Here is a 20,007-nt window from a genome sequence, read left to right as displayed (position 1 = left end):
GCTGCTACCTCGGTTTAAATGACAAAATGTATTTGCAAATGAATAAAGATTAATTAAAAAAAACTACTCGATGATGGTGCAATGATTAATGTAAATATTTAGGCGCAGTGGTCTAAAATAATTATGCTAACCATCAAATTTTCTTCCAGATTTTAGAGGATTGTAGGGAAGTACCCAACAACAATCTTCGTTGGACATAATATCCGTATATGTATAGGAAAATGTTAAGTTCTTTTGTTCGACAGGCAAAAACTCGAAAACGGCTGGACCGCTATCCGTCTAGGATAATTTAAAAAGAAAAAATTTTGAGAGTAGCCACCAATTCGAAAATTCCTGTCTAAGTAAATTGATAAGTTAAAGTAAATGTTGCAATATGGGTGCCAAAAGAAAGAGGTTTAAGAAGGCTTACAGCCGAAGATATTTTTGCGCAGGGCTCCACCTACTTAAAAAATATGATTAAATCAAATTGATAGATTCAAATAAGTATTACAATTGTTTTAAAGTCGAATTTAGTTAACTTTTTCTATCTTACTATATATACAGATATGACGCGCGATTGCATTTTTTTGAAGGTCATCAGATCTGCACCGTTGTTTCGAATTTCAATAATGAGATGTCAAATTAAAAGGCTTGACCTGTAGATTACTTTTTAAAATAAGGTAAAAATAAAATTTGATAAAACGAAAAACCGACACCATGAAGACTTAGCCTCTGGATGTGTAATAATATATTCTTTTTCTGAGTAGGGTTGCCACCTGTTTAAAAACTATAAGATCTTCACTGTCCGTTGGATAAAAAAATGAGATACCAAATGAAAGTGCATGGCCTTCGCATGTACAAAAATTTTAGGTTTTTTTAGTAGGGTTACCACCTGTTTAATATTACTATCTTCTGTGTATAGTATAAAGGGAAGGCGAGATATTTTAACCACGCTACTGAACGGATTTAGACAAGTTTTTTATATATATAATATACGAAGTACATGATGACATATGATTTCTTTCTCCAAATACGTAAATGTACCTACATATGCATACATTCAGCGCGTGCCGAAGCCTCGCGCATCCGTGACCGGCTAGTTTATAAATATTTCATTTAACTTCAACGCTTGACAAAAATATGTTCGAAATAGGCAAACAAAATGTTTTTGTTCTAAATTAAACAATTTCCGGTTTTTTTGGTCATAACTAGGAAACGGATTTTAAGGAAGTTGCAGCTTTTCTGTTGTTAGGCAGAGCAATTTTTTCGATTAAAAATTACCAAGATTTAGCTTTCGTTGATTGAAAATATACACACTCTGCGAAATGGTATGGGTATTCATGGACACGTGTAAATGCCTCGGTACAAAATTAAGTAATTTTACTAGGTTTACATTGTAAGAAGGCATTTACGCCTTTAGATGAATTGTCCCATTAATGAATAAAAAATAGCAGTTTATTTTGGATACGCCTGCTTTCAAGCTAGTGTAGGAAAAATTCAATAGTAGTAAAGGGCGAGGATTTTTTTGTATGGAAAAAAATAAGGAACAGCTTTAACCAAAAAAAATGCCAAAAATCAACGGTGAGCCCTAATTAGTTCAAACTTGTACTTTGTTATACTAAAATTGAATGGGCTACAAAACTGCATACCCAAAATACTTCTAAAAAATTTAATTAAAAACATTTATTGCATTTTTTTAATATTACACACAGTTTTAAAATAGTTTTTGTTATATAATAAACCATCTTTTTATAAAAAAATTAAGCGTTTATTAAGCGTAATATTAAATAACAAAAAAATCAAAAATGTTTAAAACTTTAATTATTTAGATGAGCTGATACTTTATGGAATTTTTTCTTTGATTTGATTTGATTTCATTGATTTCTATCGATCCCTATAAAATCCAATCAAATGCTTCTTTTGCCTATTTTTCGGTTTTTGGTGCCTTTTTCTAGTCTATTTCAGGCATTTTCCAATTCGACAGTTTGGTGGGTGTTTGGTTTCATAAAAACAATTGTCACCACCCCTCTTAGCCCCACGTCTCCATTTTCTAAACAGGTCTATCCTGCACGTTACAGAAAATTTTGTAAGCGGAAAACTTTATTACCAAAAAATTTTACGAATTATTGTCACCGCGATTCTAGGTACGTTGGTAATGCGGTTAAAATATTCAGCAATTCAGCTATGTAGAATTGTGGAAATTCTAGCATTGTATATTTCACGGGGTAATACTTATGAAATGGCAACAGAATTTACCGGTTACAAGAGTACACAGGTACATTTTGTCAGAGTGGCAATTGTCAGCACATATGAAATAGAAAAAATGTCGCCGACAATTTTGGCAGTGAAATTTTATAGAAAAATCGACAATTGTTGTTGTTGTTGTTGTTGTTGTAGCGGCTACAACAACCCCGCTCAGGACGGTTGGTATCTCAGTCCTTGTCGTCAAGTTCCACTAACAGCAACCCTAGGAAGCGTGCAGCTTCTGTGGGGTTGGTCCACAGGGACAAGGCCGTTAGGGTTGTCGGGTTTTCCGGGCATGCGAAGAGATGCTTCGAGTCATGTGGGGTCTCTCCGCATGCCGACCACTCATTCGGCACATCCTCATTCAATCTACTCAGGTAGGAGTTTAACCTGCTGCAGTAGCCGGAGCGAAGTTGTGCTAGTGTTGTACGCGTCTCCCGAGGCAGATGAATCTCCGTCTCGTCTGTGTCCGGGGGCGGTATGACTAGAACGGCATTCACAGGTCTGGAGTCTACATAACTCGAGACTGACTCCCTGTGAATGCCGTTCAGGGCCTGTCGGTAAGCAGTCGGGTCCAGAGGTTGCTTGATGAACCTCTGGACTTCGTCCGTCAGTTCATATAGATGCCTCCTGACGTGCCTAGGCGAGGGCTCCTCTGCAAGCAGCTGTCTGTTTGGGTGGCCACACTGGCGCTGCGTAGTTCAAAACCGGCCGGCCTATTGCCTTGTATGTTGCCAGCAACGTTTCTTTGTCTTTGCCGCAAGTACTGCCGGCTAGCGACTTGAGGACCTTGTTGCGGCTCTGTACTTTATTGACAATAGCGGTTGCGTGCGCAGAGAAGGAGAGCAGGCTGTCGAATGTTACTCCGAGTATTTTGGGGTTATTCACCGTCGGAATTGGTGTGTCATCGACGTGAATCCCCAGCGGTAGCCTGACCTCCTTCGTCCAGGTTGTGAACACGGTCGCGGAGGATTTCGTAGGGGAGAGGGCTAGACACTTTGCGGTGAAGAAGCGAGAAAGTTCGGAGAGATATCCGTTTACTTTCGAACACAGGTCATCAATTCCATTCCCAGTCGCCATGATCGAGCAATCGTCGGCATAAGAGACAATCGAGACTCCCTCTGGTGGTTGAGGGAGCTTTGAAATGTAAAAGTTAAACAGTAGCGCGGAAAGGACACCACCCTGTGGAACCCCCTGTTTTATTTTTCTCTGTTTACTCGTTTTGTCTCTAAATATTACCGACGAATGTCGACCACTCAGATAATTTGCCGACCACCGTTTGAGCCTCTGTGGGAGAGAGGAGGCCTCTATATCTTCTAGTAGCGTGGAATGGCAGACGGTGTCAAACGCCTTTGACAAGTCCAACGCTAGTAGAATCGTTCTCTCACAGGGACGGTTTCGGTTAAGGCCACGAGTTATCTGAATGTTTATGGCATTAAGTGCTGTTGTTGTACTGTGCAGTTTACGGAAACCATGCTGATGCTTCGCTGGGGTCAAGTGGTTTGTGAAGTACGGGAGTAGCAACGCCTCGAGTGTCTTCGCTACCGGGGAAAGGAGTGTTATCGGACGATAAGAATCTCCTTTGTCGGCAGGCTTCCCCGGTTTGAGCAGTGGGACCACTCTCCCCACCTTCCAGATGTCTGGGATGATGAGAGTGGCCATAGACAAGTTGAGGACCTCCGTTAGGTACGCTACCCCCGCAGGACCAAAATTTTTCAGCATCAGCATGCATATTCCGTCGGGACCCATGGCTTTGGAGGCTTTCGCCTTCCCGATGGCCACCTGAACTTCACCGCAAGTGAAAGCAAGGGGGGCACAGGTTGTTGGCAGTTTGTGCAGCCTTCTGGTCACTCGACGCTTGGCTTTGTCCACCGGAGGATGCAGTACGAACTGCCGGCTAAAATAGCTCGCGCATCGCTCCGGGTCCGACGAAGCATGGTCGCCGAAGGAAATTTCGACTCTGTCGTCGTGCTTCGTCGGATTGGACAGCGACCTCACCGTTGACCAAAGCTTGCTCACACCAGAGGTGAAGTTACAGGTCTTCAGATGCTCCTCCCACTTCTTCACGCTCATCGGCTAGAACAGCCGCTTCGGCAAGCAAGTTTGGACGTGGGTTCGTTATACATCCTGCCGGTATGAAGCGAGCTGCAGCAGCAGTGACAGCCCTGCGGAACTTACGTTCACCGAGATGGACGTCGGTTGGTGTGGGGAGCGCCGTGAAGGTGTTTTCGGTAAACTCCGCGTAACCTTTCCAATCAGCTTTAGAAAAGTTGATATAGGTCCTGTGTTTGGCGGAGGCAAAGTCGGTTGGTTTATCTATCGAGATGACTATGGGTAGGTGGTCTGATGCTAAAGTCAGCATAGGTCGCCATGTTATGCTGTTTATCAGACCAGCGCTGACTATGGTGATGTCTGGCGAGCTACTGCAGTTACCCATAATCCTGGTGGGTGCGTCGTCGTTCATTGTGCAGAATGTCGAATCGTCTATCTACTCAGCCAAGTCTGTTCCCCTACGATCGTTTGACAGGCTTGAGTGCCAAAGATCGTGGTGCGCGTTAAAGTCACCTACTACCATACGGTTTTCACCTCTGAGGAGCGCACCTATATCAGGGTGATATCCTGCCGGGCAGCAGATGACAGGGGGTATGTATAGGTTAAATATTTCGAGCTCAACATCGCCTGACCGGATAGCGATGCCCTGACATTCTAGGGTGGTATCCCTGCGGTCGATGTCTGCTTCGATTAGACGATGCACGTTGTACCCGGCGCAATTCAACAAAGTTGAATTGCTGTGCAACTTCGTCTCTTGGACCGCAGCTATCAATATACCATGCCGACACATGAAGACGGTTATCTCCTCAATCTTGCTCTGTAGCCCGTTGCAGTTAAATTGAAGAAGCTTCATGTGGTTCGGGAGACGTGTCGTGATGTGGGGTGTAAGTGATGTGTGTTTTCTTACCGCCGTTGGCTGTGTGCGCTGCTGTGATGATTGCCGCCCTGTGGTGGTGGCGGGAGGCGTCGCAATTGAGGTCTGCGACCGAGCAGCGCAACACGGGCCCTCGAAGTTCCCAGTCCAATCTCGCGTGGTACGCAGACCTGAGCATGCCCTAAAGTGGCACCAGCCAAGGCAGGTGTTGCACTTGACTGATGTCACATTACGGAATATCCTGGTCTGACATACCGTGCAGATTGTAGGGGGAACCAGGAGTTGTTGGCGGCGGCGTGTGGGTGGTGGTGCGGTTGTGTGTGTTCTGTGGTCTGTCGTGGTTGTGGTGTGGTCTATTGTGTTGTTATGTTGTTGTGCTGTGGAGACTGTGTGAGGCTGCTCGGGTGGACTGAGGTTAGCCGTGGAGGCTGCTCTGTTTGAGCAACAGGGGGCCACGTACGACGTGGTCCACTGTCGGTGTGTCCGTAGTCCCGAGCAGACTCTGAGGTGACTCCACCCCTCGCAGGCATTACACTTGACTGAGGTGGAGTTGTGGTGTAGTCGTCTCCGGCATACACAGCAGGTGTAGGTTTCTGGCCCTGGGTTTGACTCGATGCCAGCCCTGAGTAGAAGAATACGTAGTGAATGTAGCCCTATGGACGAACAACTTCTGAGATACTTCGCCGACCTAAACGGGGTTAGATCGCCGAAACAACAGCCCTTGGTCGGGTAAAACCCGAGTCATTCCGGTACGTAGAACCGGCTGTCGGGGGAATGATCGACAATTGTCGCACCTGTCACTTTTATGAAATAGGTCCCTGGTTATAACTAATTTGATTTCCATAAAAGTAGCCAAATTTTTTAATAAAACTTCGTTAGATATTATCTATGAACCAACTTCCTCCGTCAATATGACCATACCTCCAAATAAAATTCATCATCATATAAAGTTAGTTTATTTAAAAACTATTATTATTATATATCGTTACCTTAATTCACAAAGGCCCTAGTTAACAAATTTTTTTCTTTTGCAGGAGAAGCAAAAAAACAGGTAGGGCTTTTTCAAAAGTGGCATCTAACTGCGATGTTTTTGGTACTATCACTTTACAATTTTTGCTAAAATTTTACAACTTTTTACAAAAATCTGTGAAAAACGCAGTTTCGAAAAGTGTTGGTTATGGACTTTGTGAATTAAAGTGACGATATGTACATACATATTTTTGCATCTATAGTACGTCCTTAAGCACGTGTATACAAGTGTGTGAGTTCAGCCTATTCTTCACGTGCTGCTGAATTCCACAAACGACTCTTCGTTTTCGCATTCATTTTATCCCGCTTACTTACCGGTTGCAAATGTGCAGCATCCACAATGTCTCTGTTGAAAGGATGTTGCGTTTAATTAATATAAGTACGTACATATGCACATATAACTATAAATATTCACTATATTCATAGTGGATTCCCTTACTTGAACTCGTCGTAAGTTTCAGTTGTATTTACCGCTCGCAACTTAGCATCATTACGCAACTCATAGATTTTTGCTTCGCGTAGTCGTTCCATACAATCATCGCGAAGTTTCAACAGTTCTTCCGGCGTAATTTTAACTGCTTGCGGCATTACTAGCCTTTTTATATGTGATAAAAGTTTTTAAGCAAGAAAACACAAGAAAACAAATGAAAAATATTTAAACTTTCACGCAATTTCCTGCGATTGTTTGATCGATTCCATTGCTATCTTGGATATTAAATGACGTTCGATAGTACACTGGCACCTAAACTGTCTGTGGTTTTCCGCTAAAAACGGAAAACGACAAAATGTACATGAAATTCCAACGCACAAATGGATGCATTGCGATGCTGCAAGTTTTTTGTTTTCCCGCAAAAATATTTGTGTAAGAATTTCAAACTCTACAACTTAGCTACAGAGTGGTTGATAGTGAGATAATTAATGCCAAAAAATAGGTAATTCTAATTAATTCATAAGACGTTGAAAACACAATCAAACTAAAATGAAATGTGTACGCCCCTCAGGTGGAATCGAACCACTTCGACGCTAATCGACTACAGATTTGAAGTCTGCACCCCGGACCACCGAAGCTCAGAGAGGCAACTACCAAAGGTTTGTCTTGTTAATTTAAGTGGATCTTAACATGAAAAAGCATATGCGAATTATAGATTTTACAATTGTGAATGAAAATTATTAACACACTGCAATGTAAAATGTAGGTTAATAAGATAAGTGCATGTTTAATAGTTTAATTGCAATAGAAATTGCGTGTTAGTGTGCATCCCACGTTGATAACATAGTTCTATAGATTGGACCGCACTTGGAATTACTCATAAATGCTTGTACGTTCGTATTTAGTAATATCTGTGCATACATATGTACATACATACATATGTACATACTTAGTACTTATAGCTTATTGGGACATAACAGAGCCAGCATTTCACTGAGGAAAATCGACCATACAGATGACAGAAAAAAATACAACAAAAACACGCCCACGTAGGTTTTCTTACGCTAATTCTGAGTCCGCAAATAAAATGTTTTTAGGCCCCTTGGTTTCTGAGATAAGATAAAAATAAAAGTCGTACTTAGAGAGATTTTATTATGCTGATTCTGTTTGAGTCAATATAATTTCTCTACGCCTTCTATTTCAAAGAAAAAGGTTCCGAAATCACCGACAATGGTGAGATTTAAATTTTTGTTTCTCCGAAACTAGGAGGTCTAGACTTACTAACTTCCTTGTAGATAAATTCAGGAGTTAAAAGCCTTTCCGAAAGGCCTTCCTGAGAGTCAAGAGGCCTTCCACTCTACATTATTCCTTTTTCCTTTCTTTTTTGTATAGAGTGGCACAAATTGAAAGGCTTCTTTTTTCGCTACCCATGGAAGGCCTTGCAGAAGGGCCTGCTTCAGAAGGCCGTTTGGAGTTCTCTTAAAGTTGCTTCTTTAATTTATAGAAATCATACATATTTGAAGCATTTACTTACGGTTTATACGGAAGTAATTACTTCAACATTAGTGTTCTGAACGAAATCTGCTATAAGCCTGAAAAAAACACTAGCCACGTTGCCTCGTTGCGTTTTCGGACAAAGTGTAAATTATGTTTTTTTTACGTATGTGCATCAGTATGTACAGTACACATTTTCGATTTCGTCCTAATCGATAGTACCAAATAATAATATGTGTTTTTCGTGATAATAGTTTAAAAAAATCACCTTTTATTTGTATATATGTATGTATAGGTATACTTTCTACAAAACTGGGTACCTCAAAAAGTTAATTGCGACTGGAATGAAATTAATGAAAATAACTGCGGTTACATTTTGACGTTAAATTACTATATAGTATTATCTTCAGGAATATTGAATTTTTGCTCTGTTGAATTCGGCACTATAGTATGTACTATCGGTGCTACATTTAATTGGTGCAAATGCTAGCGAAAATAATTTTAGTTGTCTTACGACTACAAATTTCTATTATTCTTTGGAACTATAATTCAAAACTTGTGTTAAGTTTAAAATAAGTGCAAGAGCATTAGTTAATAAATGTTTAAATGTTGCAACTTATTTTGTTTAGTTCCCCCTGCTTTATAAAATTATTATTTTTTAATGTTTTTTTCATATAAATTTCTTTGCTTATATTTTACGCATCTCGCTTCTGTTGCCTACGCTGAGAATGAATCTTTTCCCGTTTTTGTTCCTTTGAATTGGAATGTTTTGGCTGTTCCTGTTGTGGCTGTTGTTGTTGCATTTGTTGACGTTGCATAATTTGAGGCTTTGAACGACAGGAGCGTGTCACATACTCTCATTTACGAGGCTGTTGAATATGTATTTGGGGCTTATGTGCAACAAACCCCGGTGGTTTAGGTGAATGGGCCACTTGTGCGGCCTGTGGTGTATAATCAATATTGCCCTTAACGGGAGCACCGCTCACAGACGTGCTATTGACAGCAACTGGTTGCTAAAATATACATTATGTATGTAAGTAGCATAGCTATGCGTGTATATAGACAATATGTATTCAAAGTCTTTACCGTCAATCCTGTACAATCCTCGGCATCCTTTGCTGGGCGCTCTGCTGTAGGCGCCTTGTGTTGCACAATGCGCATACCACCTGCCCTAACTGTTAAGAAAACGAAGAAGAGCATTAGTCATGAGTACATTTTCTTACTTTTATAAGCCACCAATTTCAACATTCCAATAAATAAATATGTATAGGGCGCAGAAGCATGGACAATAACAACATCCGATTGGGCGGCTCTGGGGTATCAGAGAGAAAGATTTTGCGGGAGATTTACGGGCCTTTGAAGTTGGCCACGGCGAGTACCGCAGACGACGGATCGCTGAGCTGTATGAGGTTTACAACGACATGGACATATTGCTTTACCACGTCGTTCGAATGGGCACCGACGGTCCAGATCTGAACGCATTCAACTCGAAACCCGCTGGTGCTAGCAGTGGAAGAGGGAGACCCCCACTGCGATGAAAAGATCAAGTGGAGAAGGTATTGGCTTCACTTGGTATTTCCAATTAGCGTCAGTTGACACAGAAGAGAAACGACTGGCGTACTTGGTTGAAGTCGGCCAAAATCGCTTATACGGTTACCACGCCGAATAAGAAGAGTAAATAAATTGATTTAATGCTAGAACGTTCTTATCACCACCATTCTGTGTGCACATATGAGTTTAAGCATCGAGTAAGTTGCTGCTGCACCCAGCGGCTCCCGGATTTCGCTAATAATTACGTATGTTCCAGGGGCTATTCTGTAATGCGATGCGAAAGAGCAATGCGATGCGAAAGGCTAATACGTCGTATGTTATATGCTGTAGCCTATCGCATCGCATTTCTCTTTCGCATCGCATTACAGAGTAGCCCCCCCAGTACTCCAGAATGAACAGAATAGAGTACTCCACTGCGAGAAAATGCGTTCGATGAGGGGTTTTCCTGCACTAAACGCATGTGATTGCTTTCGCTAAATGTCACATATTGTTTTGCACCGCACTGTACTACACTTTTAGTGCACTCATTGAACAGATCTAACTATCTCCAGGACTAAGTCTGACAGTATCTGTCTAAATCCTGGAGTACTGTGGCAGACTAAATATAATTCAATGACATTTTATTTGCCCGTTTTTACTTTAAACAGGCCTGCCTACTGCGCAATTTTTACAACACCCTTATTTGCAAATAGCTTAAAAATGGATATCTTAACAAATTGGCAGGTTGCATATATATGTATAAATGTATAAATAATTTCAAGCTTCATGAAATCCACATACCTGCTGGTGGGTGTCCAGCTACAAGATTAGGTTGCTCGTCTGCCATATTTTACTTTCAAACTACTTGCGAGTTCTCTTACTGTTTGTTTATTGTTCCCACATTCACGTAATATTATGAAAAAAGTAATGATTAGCACTTTTGGGAATAACAAAGAATTATATATTTTTTGGCTTTTGTAAATTACGCACCTGTGTTTTCTGCTTTCTTCACTGCTGGCCAATTAATATATGTGCAAATGTAGATATTTTTAGAACTTTTCAAGATTGCAACAACTTCTCCACTTTGTTCTTGCTTTATCGGTTTTGCTTCTGACCAATCTGATTGGATTTTCTTTTGGAGTTGTTTGGTGTGTGGAAATTTGTTGTTGCGTCAACTGTATTGTTCTTTCTGTGACACGAAAGCACTTTTTGGTCTGATATTTTGATTGTAGGCTTTTTGTTTTTCTTTTCATACGTGTCTTCAGGGCTGCCAGCTTTCCTTAGTTATAAAGTGCCATATTGAGGATAAAAAAGTACCAAAATGTGCCAAATAGAAAAATAAAAGTGCAAAAAAATGTGTAATTCTTTCCATTTAGAATTAAAATTAGAAATACATTCCTAGGGTACTCTTTATGAATTTGTACAACGATTTTGGGTTGCTGTGCCCAAACGCGTGAATCGAATCAAAAACCTTTTACACACACTTGTAGACAACAGTTCACGCTTTATTACAAAAATTTAATTTACTAAATCTGTGCACTAATTTAACAATAATGTTGGTTGGAAATATGGTATTTGTTGCAAATTTTTGTTATAAATTTGTATATACATTTTTATATACAAGATATTTTTAAAAAACACCCAGTAACCAAAATAGACATCACTGGGGCGGCAGCCCCAGGTTTACCACACAGAAAGGGAATTCTAGTTACATCATCCTTTCCCAAGGTTACATCACTGGGGCGCTAGCGCCAGTTATGTCAAACAGAAAGGAGAATTCTACGTAGTAAGGGTTATAATCCCTAAGCGCGGCCGAAGGCCGCCTACGCAGAATGGTGTTCTCTGCAAAAGCTGTTCAGCCCCCCTTCTTCGGACGCAAGTTTAACCTTGTTTTTTCCTTGCAAAAAATCTAAAATTCCCCTATTTTCAAACAGCTCCCAAGAGGTCTTTAGGGGTGGCCAGGGGGGTGAGGGGTGACTTTTCATAAAGCGACGTTCATCCTCCTTCGTTTAGGGGGGGTTTGGGGAGCCACTTTTTCGCAAACTGAAATTTTCTAGTTTATAAAGTATAAACCACAGGTTTATAATGTTTAGGTATTGCACTTTTGCTTTAAAAATGTGGTTTTTATTTTATTGCTAAGAGCGTGTGTGAATCGGTAACAAAGTTCGCGGCGTGTAAATTTTGGACAAGTATGAGGTGAATAATATTTCTGTAGATCATGAAGCTAGTGAAGTTTTTGACAAATGCACAGAAAATTTTACCAATCGCAAAGGTGGTTGATGTGTGTCATTTTTCGTTAAATAAAAGCCTAAACTGATGGGTTGCAATCGATGATGGTAGATGTTTTCTTATAATATTAATTTCACTTCGATTTGCAATACTATATTCTGCATAAATCTGCGGTTATCAAACATTTACTGTTCCAAAACATTTTACATAGTAAAAGAATTATTCACCAGCTTTCCCCATAGAACTTTGTTACCGATTCACACACGCCCCAAATGTGAGAAAATAAATGCTCTTGTTTTGCATAATGGCATCTTATTTGAATAAAAAATTGTCAAATTCAATCGTTAAAATGTTAAGTAAAGGCTTTTCTTTACTTAACTTTAATGTTCATTAAATGCCGTTAATGAATCATTAACTGACTCTGAGAAGGATTTTTTTCAAAGCTGCACTGAGGAGAAAGTTTCTTGTGTAAAATTTTCTTGAGGCAGACGCAGTTCTTAAGAATTTTGCTACGCTGTCTACTACGGTTTTCTAATTTTTTTTCAGTGAAAACAGAGCACAAGGCAACCCGTGCTTGCAACAGATATATATGCCCCTCCCATTATTCCTTGAGGAAAATGTGTGGCAATAGGCTGATGAAGTATCAGATGTCAAAATTTCTTGGACACATACACAAGAAATAATGGAAATTTTTTTCTTGACCCTTTTCTTGAGAGCTGCATACTGGCCTTCACAAATGAAGATTTTGTAACATTGATTGAAAAATCAGTTTTTAATGCATGTATGTAATTTTTTAACTTTTGAAATTTCTAATTTTTATCTATACGGCCAAGAAATAGTATTCAAATGAGGATTGAATGCACTTTCACTTTTGTTATATCACGGTTTTTTTTTAGATATTGGCCTAGTAAGTTTCTGATTTTTATTGACTTAGAAGGTATGTATATCTCTGTCATCAATCACATCTTATTTTTAATTTTTTTCTTCATTTGTTCAGGAACTTCCTGAAATTACCCGATGGATAATTTGTTTAAACCCCTTCAGGAGTTCTATTTTCAAACTAAAAAATTGAACTAACGTTCACCAATAAAAACAAGGGCTTAGAATGTTATATAATATGGAAAATTTTTACGTTACTAAATAATATAGTTGAAGGACACGATTAAAGGCTATTGTTATGCATTATTTTTTTTTTTTTTAACTAAAAAGGCAAGTTTTGACGTGTCGATATACTTAAAAAAAATCTAATACGGAATTGGATTTTCTGCTCCGCTTTTTTACTTCATTTAGTCCGAATGGGACTTGCCTACATTCTAACCCTGCCGATCCTAGAAAAGAAAAGAAACAAAGCCAGTATTCCAGACTCTTTCCAATGTCATCAAGCCCCTGGAATGATTAAGAAAATACACCACGATCAAGGCTGCCAACTTCGCTTAAACCGTGTCATTTTTGGCCCTATTTTCCTTCAAATGGCACAACTTTTCAATTTGGCACAAAGTGCCAAATGACAATTTGGAAAAATATGTAATGATATTTGTATAGATTTTTGTGACATCCTTAGCGTGTATTCTTTTTCTCAACTAAAATTTTTTCATTTTAATAGTGTATACAACTGGTTTATCTTACTTATGATTTAGGAATGTGTTTATAATTTTAAAGCTAAATGGGAGGAAATAAAAAGAATGGAACTTTTTTGGCGCTTTTATTTTTCTATTTGGCACATTTTGGGACTTTTTTGTCCTCAATATGGCACTTCATAGCTAAAGGGACAATCAAACAGACGCGGTATTGGAAGTGCGGTACAAGGCGGTACATAGTATAGTTATACCATGTTCTGACCGACAAGGAAACCCCTTTAAAAACAAGTTTTGGGATTGTGGGATGAAGGCTGTTCACACCGGCGGTTAGTGTTTTCGTTGACATTTTTTACATCCTCTGATTACAGTTTTGCTACACAAAAACAAGACCAAAATGCTTTTCCCTCATTTTCCTTTCATTAGCAACCTCTTACTTTCATTCTTATTTTACTTTGGCCAGCCAATTAATAATAAATCCGAAATGGCGTAAATCGAAAAAAAAAATAGTGAAGACTCCGATTGGAATAAGTGGAACGTGAGTTTTCGGCGAAAACTGGTTTTCGTTTGACAGATTTTACATGGATGAAAACACAAGTTTTAGGTCGAAAACCAGTTTTAGCGACGAAAACATGTTTTTGATGTCGGTCAGAACATGGTATTATGTACCGCCTTGTACCGCACTTCCAATACCGCGTCTGTAAGAGTGTCCCTTTAGTATAGTTGGCAGCCCTGACCACGATTCAGGTAATATGCATGAACGAAAGACATATTTTTGGTTCATGGGTAATATGCCCAGCGTTGCCGTTCACGTTGGTTTTGGCGTTGGCGTTGGCGTTGGTTTGACAGAGCGCACGTTAAAAGTATGCTTACTACATGAACGCTTGGTAGCGAATGCTTTGACCACTAAATTAACGTACTAACGACAGATAAATTAATACTTCATATCAATAATTGCATGAAAAGTTATATTTCTTGCCTACATTTGATTAAAAATTAAAAATAATTCACATAAGTTTATTTATTTGCAACAGCTGATTAACAACGCCCGCAAAAAGATGAGAGATGCCCATCTTTTTGTGTGCGTTAACTTTGGCGTTGGCGTTGCCGTTGATATGTGGACATGTCCATATAATTGTGTGTATTCATAGTCAGCTGTTAATCAACGCCAACGCCAAAGTTCGATGTGGATCGGCCTTTAGGAGCCCTATAGTTTGTCTATCGTTATGCAAATAAGCATATGGATTCTCTGTTTTTCTTAAAGCAAGTAATATACAATTTTTTATAACTATAGATTTAATTATAAAACTTTATTTAGTATTTGTTTTTCAAATAAAAGTTTACTAAATTACAGTAGTGTTTATTTTTGATGCTTTTTCGGCTTGGCAGCTCTACTTTTTTCTCAAGCTCGCGGCAACGCTGAATATGCCTTGAGCACGATACAACCCTGAGGTTTTCCAAAAAGAAAATAAAAAAGTTGATAAGAGAAGGGGAACTATTTATGTTGTCTATTTGCCGGCCAATATATAGAGGAATTTAACTTTTAATAAATATAAATTAAAGCAAACCTGATTAAAAGCTTACAGTTTGGGCCGCAGCACGCAATAGAAAGCATAAAATATACTGAACAACTGTTTAACACGGAAGAAAATGAAAGACACAAAGGTAAGTAAAAGTGAAGTGGGACAATGAAAAGAAGACAATTTTAAATGAGTTGAATAAATTACATCATTGAATGATACTTAAGTTCAATAATTCCTTTAAACTTTTAAGAGAAAAAGCAATGTATTGTGCGCTAATATATATACTATACGCTTTAATATCTGTTGCCGGCACGTGCGCGATAAAACAACATGTATGTATGCACATACATATGTTTTGTTAAAAATTACCATATACGCATAAAAGTGAACAGCCATGACACTGCAAATTACTTAGAAAATATATATAAGATATATTTATTGTTATCCATTTAGAATTTCCCCCCACTAAAAAATGATAATCTCCTCCGCGCGGCGAGGGGTGAACCCGTTGATCGTGTGCCCGTCTGGGTGATGCGTCAAGCAGGGCGTTATCTACCTGAGTTCCAAGAGGTGCGCAAGCATCATGATTTCTTTACCGTTTGCCGTACCCCCGAATTGGCCTGTGAGGTAACAATGCAGCCACTGCGGCGCTTCGATTTGGATGCGTCTATCATATTTTGCGATATTTTGGTTATACCTCAAGCTCTAGGCATGATAGTGGAAATGCATGCGGGTGTGGTGAGTGACAAGAAAAAGCCTCTTCATTTGTTCATAACTGAAAGCTTTAATTATAGGGACCAGTGTTTCCTGAGCCATTACAAACGCCTGCAGACTTAGCTAAGCTCACACCGGAGGGCGCCGTAGGACGGTTGACATATGTAGGCGATGCTATTACTATGATGCGTCATATGTTGGAAGGGCGTGTGCCACTTATTGGTTTCACTGGAGCACCGGTAAGTGTTTGATACTATAATTACGATTAAAGAACGGTAATACTTATACTGCAATGCTTGAATTTTCGACTGCAGTGGACTTTGATGGGATACATGATTGAAGGAGGCGGCAGCAAAACCATGGCAAAATCAAAAGCTTGGCTTACGGATTACCCCGAGGACTCGAAAATGCTACTAAGCATGTTAACGAATGCCATTGTTGATTACTTAGAAATGCAGGTGAAAGCCGGTGCGCAACTACTGCAAATTTTCGAATCGTCAGCGGAACATTTAAGCAAGGAAGATTTTCTAAAGTGGGCTGTGCCTTACTTAAAAGATATTCGCGATAAGTTAGACGAACGCTTGAAGCAGCAGTCAATACCAGTAGTACCTATGGTGAGTAATGAGTATTCACTGCAACTGCTGTATAACTTTATAACTTTGTTTTATTTGAAGACTATTTTCGCTAAAGGCGCGGGGCATTCACTAAAGGAACAAGCGACTTTAGGATATGATGTTATAGGCTTGGACTGGACAGTTGATCCTGTTGAGGCACGGAAAGAAGTGGGACCTAACATAACCTTACAAGGGAACTTGGATCCACAGGATATGTACAAGACGCCAGTAGAAATACGTGCGCTGACTACCGAGATGGTACGAAAATTTGGAAAAGATCGCTATATAGCTAATCTTGGGCATGGTATTACTCCCCAAACGCCTATAATAAGTATGGAAACCCTAGTGGACGCTGTACATAAAGCTATTTGAAAATGGGTGCCAACAATCAATGGTATAGCACTGTTTATTTAATCTATAGTGGCTTATTGTGTTGCAGTAAATAAAAGTTTTGGTTGTTAGGTTGTTAAACATTACAAAGAAATCGTTTTATTCAATACATATAGGAATTACACATCTTGGTCGGGACTCATTTTGTCATATAACATTAGCGAGCTGCCCAAGCAGACTAATAGCGTGCCGATTGTGACAGCTGCAATTAGAAGATTGTTTAGGTATATTAGTATATACATACGTACAATAGATTGCTCATCTTTACACTTTCCGGGCAACTTTTCTCCCAAGCAGTACCCTGTTATAGCAGTGAATACAAAGCTCAGCGAATTTGCAACAGGTACAGCTACGATTATATTTATATGTTGTAGGGTCCACACGTACAAAACGCTTCCCAACTGGTTTAAGAGGAATGGTATCCAATAATGAAAGCGTGTGCTTATCATGCGGACCTCCAGCCACAGATTACGCCACCGTGAACCAGTATCCACATTGTCAATGCCTTCGCTGCCAAGACGTATGAAGGGATTTGTGGCCCCCCACAGCAAGCCAACAACTACAAGCCCTACTGTTGAAAAAAGTTTGTAAATTTATAGCTTTTTAGTGAAATATTCACTTACAAACCGTGTTAAGCATATTTGGGGGTTTGTTTATTTACATTTTAAGATCAGCTGATTTGAGAGGATACTAAAACTTGAAATATAGATGGCGCGTTGCTTAGTATGCAGCCGCTGTCACTTCAATTGAAGGTTTTCATTTTACATCGTTCTAAATAAATAGATAATAACACTGTACGGCAAAATCAACGTTTTTTCTGGGTATTAAACCAAACCAATTGTTTTTAAGAGATTGAGTCATACGTAAAACAGTGATTTCTCCGTTTTTCGAAGTTGGCCTCCGAAATTGAAATATGGGCCCTCGAAGTTCTAAATAGGACCTTTGGTAAAAAATTATATTCTATTATTGCATGTAAATAGCTGAAACCCTTTTGCTCTAATTTAAATGGTATATAACTTTTTTTGTGCAAACCTATATTACAGGTGCTATAAGGGGTCAAAGTTCAGGTCTTCGAAAAATTTAATTCCTTACAGTGCAAACAATTTTAAACTGATTTAAAAAAAATTTATATCGTTGTAAAGGTGATTAAACCTTCTTCTGATATGCATATTTGTATACTTCGTATATAAAAATTGTAGAAAAAACATTTAAATGAAAAAATACCTTTTATTGTTTATTTTTAACTTATAGCCGTTTTCTTCTATTAATATTCTCTGATAAAACGTATTGGCTGCATTCCTTTATTCATTCTGAACTGTTGGAATAAACCTTTTTGTCTACTTATTCTTTAGAACGTTCCTCATGATGGCTGCGTTTCCTCATTCTTTCTGAACGTTTGGAATAAACTTGTTTGTTTACTTATTCTTTAGAACGTTCCTGGTGATATGTTGACTTATATTTCAAACGCATTCTGTTTATTCCGGCTGTGAAATGCGATTATCCGGAATGTATAAAGAAACGCAGCCATTATATATCGACTATGTGTATGTGATTCCATTACTAAAAGTGCATGGTGTAATTGCAAATTCACAACTGTCAACTCATTGTTCTTCGCCATATTCTTTGTTTACCCGTTGCCACAAACGTCATTCTGCGGGAATGCGCAATCTTGTATTCTATCGTTCTTGCTAAAAGTGAAAGTGCATAACGTCCATTGCTTCACCGGCAGTTGTCAAAAATGCTGATTCGGTGAATTTGTATGAAGTAAGTTACATGAACAAGCTGACGGTGACGGTGCCGCACAAATTAGCTCAACTCAATTTTGCTTATGCGATTGCGTCAATTGACAACTATTCAGTGTTTTGTTTACATGTTTGAACGTATATTTTTTCAGTTTGTGAAAATTTTGATTTATGGAAAATTGAAATTAAAAAAAAAAATGGAGCAAAACCTAATAAAAATATGCAAAAGTAAAACGCAAATTTTGCAGATTAGCAGCGATTTTATGATTTTTCGGCCGCTACGGCAAACGGATAGCTTGACGCATAAGCTATTGATGTTGACGGTGACGGTGACGTTGTCGCAATGTACTAGTTTTTACTTTCACTTTAAATCATGCAAACATCACTACTTGATGTCGCCATGATCATTATAACCCATCTATTAAATGTCAAATTAGAGCAAAATGGCGTTGACGTTTCCATTTGACGGCTGTCAGACTCTTTTACGTCAGGCTTTCATTTCCGATAGGTTGGCTGTTGAAAATTTCTTAATAAATATCGTAAAACATCGTGAAATTCTGCAAATTCTAATTGATAAAATGTGTAAAATTGTGCACGAAGATTTCCTATTAGTTGGAAAATCTCATAATTTTTTCCATCAAGTGTGTCGAATGGACGAGAAATAAAAATTTAGAAAAGTGCAGAATGATCGGTGATGATTTTCCAAAACATTATTGGCGTTCAATTTATTTTTTTACCCACATTGAACTCCAAATAAATGCTCACAAAAGGTCTTTATTTGGTTTTTCAGGAGTTTGTTAGCAGGCAAGAAATTCCAGTTCAAAAATGGCGAAAACAAAAAAGGTTGAGAAACGTAACAAATCTGCCATCAATGAGGTTGTTACTCGCGAGTGCACGATTCACTTGTCGAAGCGTGTACACAATATTGGCTTCAAAAAACGTGCGCCTCGGGCCATTAAGGAAATCCGCAAGTTCGCAGAGAAGGAAATGGGCACCAACGATGTGAGGATCGACACTCGCCTGAATAAGCACATCTGGTCCAAGGGTATCCGGTAAGTTTTGTACATATGTACATAAATATAAAGCAACTTTTGTTTTTTACTAATTTGCAATATTCTTTTCCCCAGTTCAACTCCAGTGCGCGTGCGTGTACGTCTTGCTCGCAGGAGAAACGATGACGAGGATTCACCCAACAAACTGTACACACTGGTGACATATGTGCCTGTTTCCACTTTTAAGAACCTGCAAACAGAAAATGTTGAATCCAGCGATGACTAAACACAACTTTAAAATATTGCATGTATGAAGCAATTAAATGATAACATCGTCCGGGTTTAGGAGTTTATTAAAGTACAGATTAACGATAATAAATTCATTTTTTATTTGCAAAAACAACGTGAAACACAAGTAAAGGAAGCATTAAAGTTCTCTGATAAAAAGTGGTGAGCAAATCATTGAATATTGGGACCATGCAAGGTGAATATGTTTGAAATTTGTTTAGAAGATTCGATGCAGCACTATCCAGAAATAGCTTTTTATCGTCCGTCCTTTTAGAGGTACGCTAATTCAAAATTTATAAAAGTTTTATA

General features: G+C 38.9%; 5 protein-coding genes and 1 non-coding gene across 8 annotated transcripts; 2 read left to right on the top strand and 4 right to left on the bottom strand.

Annotated features, from left to right (window-relative positions):
- Positions 1-6,203: 6,203 nt before the first annotated feature.
- Positions 6,204-7,187, bottom strand: LOC118744622 (coiled-coil domain-containing protein 103). The gene is made up of 2 exons (XM_036477756.1): positions 6,618-7,187; positions 6,204-6,524 (listed from the first exon to the last, which is right to left on the bottom strand). Exons 1-2 carry the CDS (start codon positions 6,764-6,766, stop codon positions 6,422-6,424), a joined length of 252 nt encoding a protein of 83 aa, XP_036333649.1. The 5' UTR covers positions 6,767-7,187; the 3' UTR covers positions 6,204-6,421.
- On the bottom strand, positions 7,170-7,256 carry Trnastop-uca. The gene has a single exon. It is a non-coding gene; the product is annotated as a tRNA-Sec (tRNA).
- A 1,084-nt stretch (positions 7,257-8,340) lies between these two features.
- LOC118744621 (death-associated protein 1) lies at positions 8,341-10,853 on the bottom strand. Its single transcript, XM_036477755.1, has 4 exons — positions 10,623-10,853; positions 10,434-10,512; positions 9,189-9,277; positions 8,341-9,115 (listed from the first exon to the last, which is right to left on the bottom strand). Exons 2-4 carry the CDS (start codon positions 10,477-10,479, stop codon positions 8,960-8,962), a joined length of 291 nt encoding a protein of 96 aa, XP_036333648.1. The 5' UTR covers positions 10,480-10,512; positions 10,623-10,853; the 3' UTR covers positions 8,341-8,959.
- Positions 10,854-14,898: 4,045 nt separating this feature from the next.
- On the top strand, positions 14,899-16,765 carry LOC118744619 (uroporphyrinogen decarboxylase). 2 transcript variants are annotated; one of them, XM_036477751.1, is made up of 5 exons: positions 14,899-15,100; positions 15,412-15,696; positions 15,753-15,911; positions 15,987-16,286; positions 16,347-16,765. In XM_036477751.1, the coding sequence occupies exons 1-5, from the start codon at positions 15,086-15,088 to the stop codon at positions 16,656-16,658; spliced, it is 1,071 nt and encodes a 356-aa protein (XP_036333644.1). In that variant the 5' UTR covers positions 14,899-15,085; the 3' UTR covers positions 16,659-16,765. The 2 variants fall into 2 exon arrangements, with proteins under 2 accessions (XP_036333644.1, XP_036333643.1); XM_036477750.1 differs by lacking the exon at positions 14,899-15,100 and adding an exon at positions 15,177-15,290.
- On the bottom strand, positions 16,745-17,402 carry LOC118744620 (transmembrane protein 234 homolog). 2 transcript variants are annotated; one of them, XM_036477752.1, is made up of 3 exons: positions 17,300-17,402; positions 16,945-17,247; positions 16,745-16,878 (listed from the first exon to the last, which is right to left on the bottom strand). In XM_036477752.1, exons 1-3 carry the CDS (start codon positions 17,313-17,315, stop codon positions 16,796-16,798), a joined length of 402 nt encoding a protein of 133 aa, XP_036333645.1. In that variant the 5' UTR covers positions 17,316-17,402; the 3' UTR covers positions 16,745-16,795. The 2 variants fall into 2 exon arrangements, with proteins under 2 accessions (XP_036333645.1, XP_036333647.1); XM_036477754.1 differs by having other exon boundaries at positions 16,945-17,244; positions 17,300-17,330.
- Positions 17,403-18,853: 1,451 nt separating this feature from the next.
- Positions 18,854-19,813, top strand: LOC118744617 (60S ribosomal protein L31). Its single transcript, XM_036477748.1, has 3 exons — positions 18,854-18,926; positions 19,209-19,470; positions 19,546-19,813. Exons 2-3 carry the CDS (start codon positions 19,244-19,246, stop codon positions 19,694-19,696), a joined length of 378 nt encoding a protein of 125 aa, XP_036333641.1. The 5' UTR covers positions 18,854-18,926; positions 19,209-19,243; the 3' UTR covers positions 19,697-19,813.
- Positions 19,814-20,007: the final 194 nt, after the last annotated feature.

The sequence above is a fragment of the Rhagoletis pomonella genome, unplaced genomic scaffold, assembly GCF_013731165.1.
Source record: "Rhagoletis pomonella isolate Grant_MI unplaced genomic scaffold, Rhpom_1.0 Rhpom_scaffold_00008, whole genome shotgun sequence".
NCBI classification, from domain to species: Eukaryota; Metazoa; Arthropoda; class Insecta; order Diptera; family Tephritidae; genus Rhagoletis; species Rhagoletis pomonella.
Note: the sequence above shows the minus strand (reverse complement) of the source record. Positions and strands in the feature narration are given on the sequence as shown.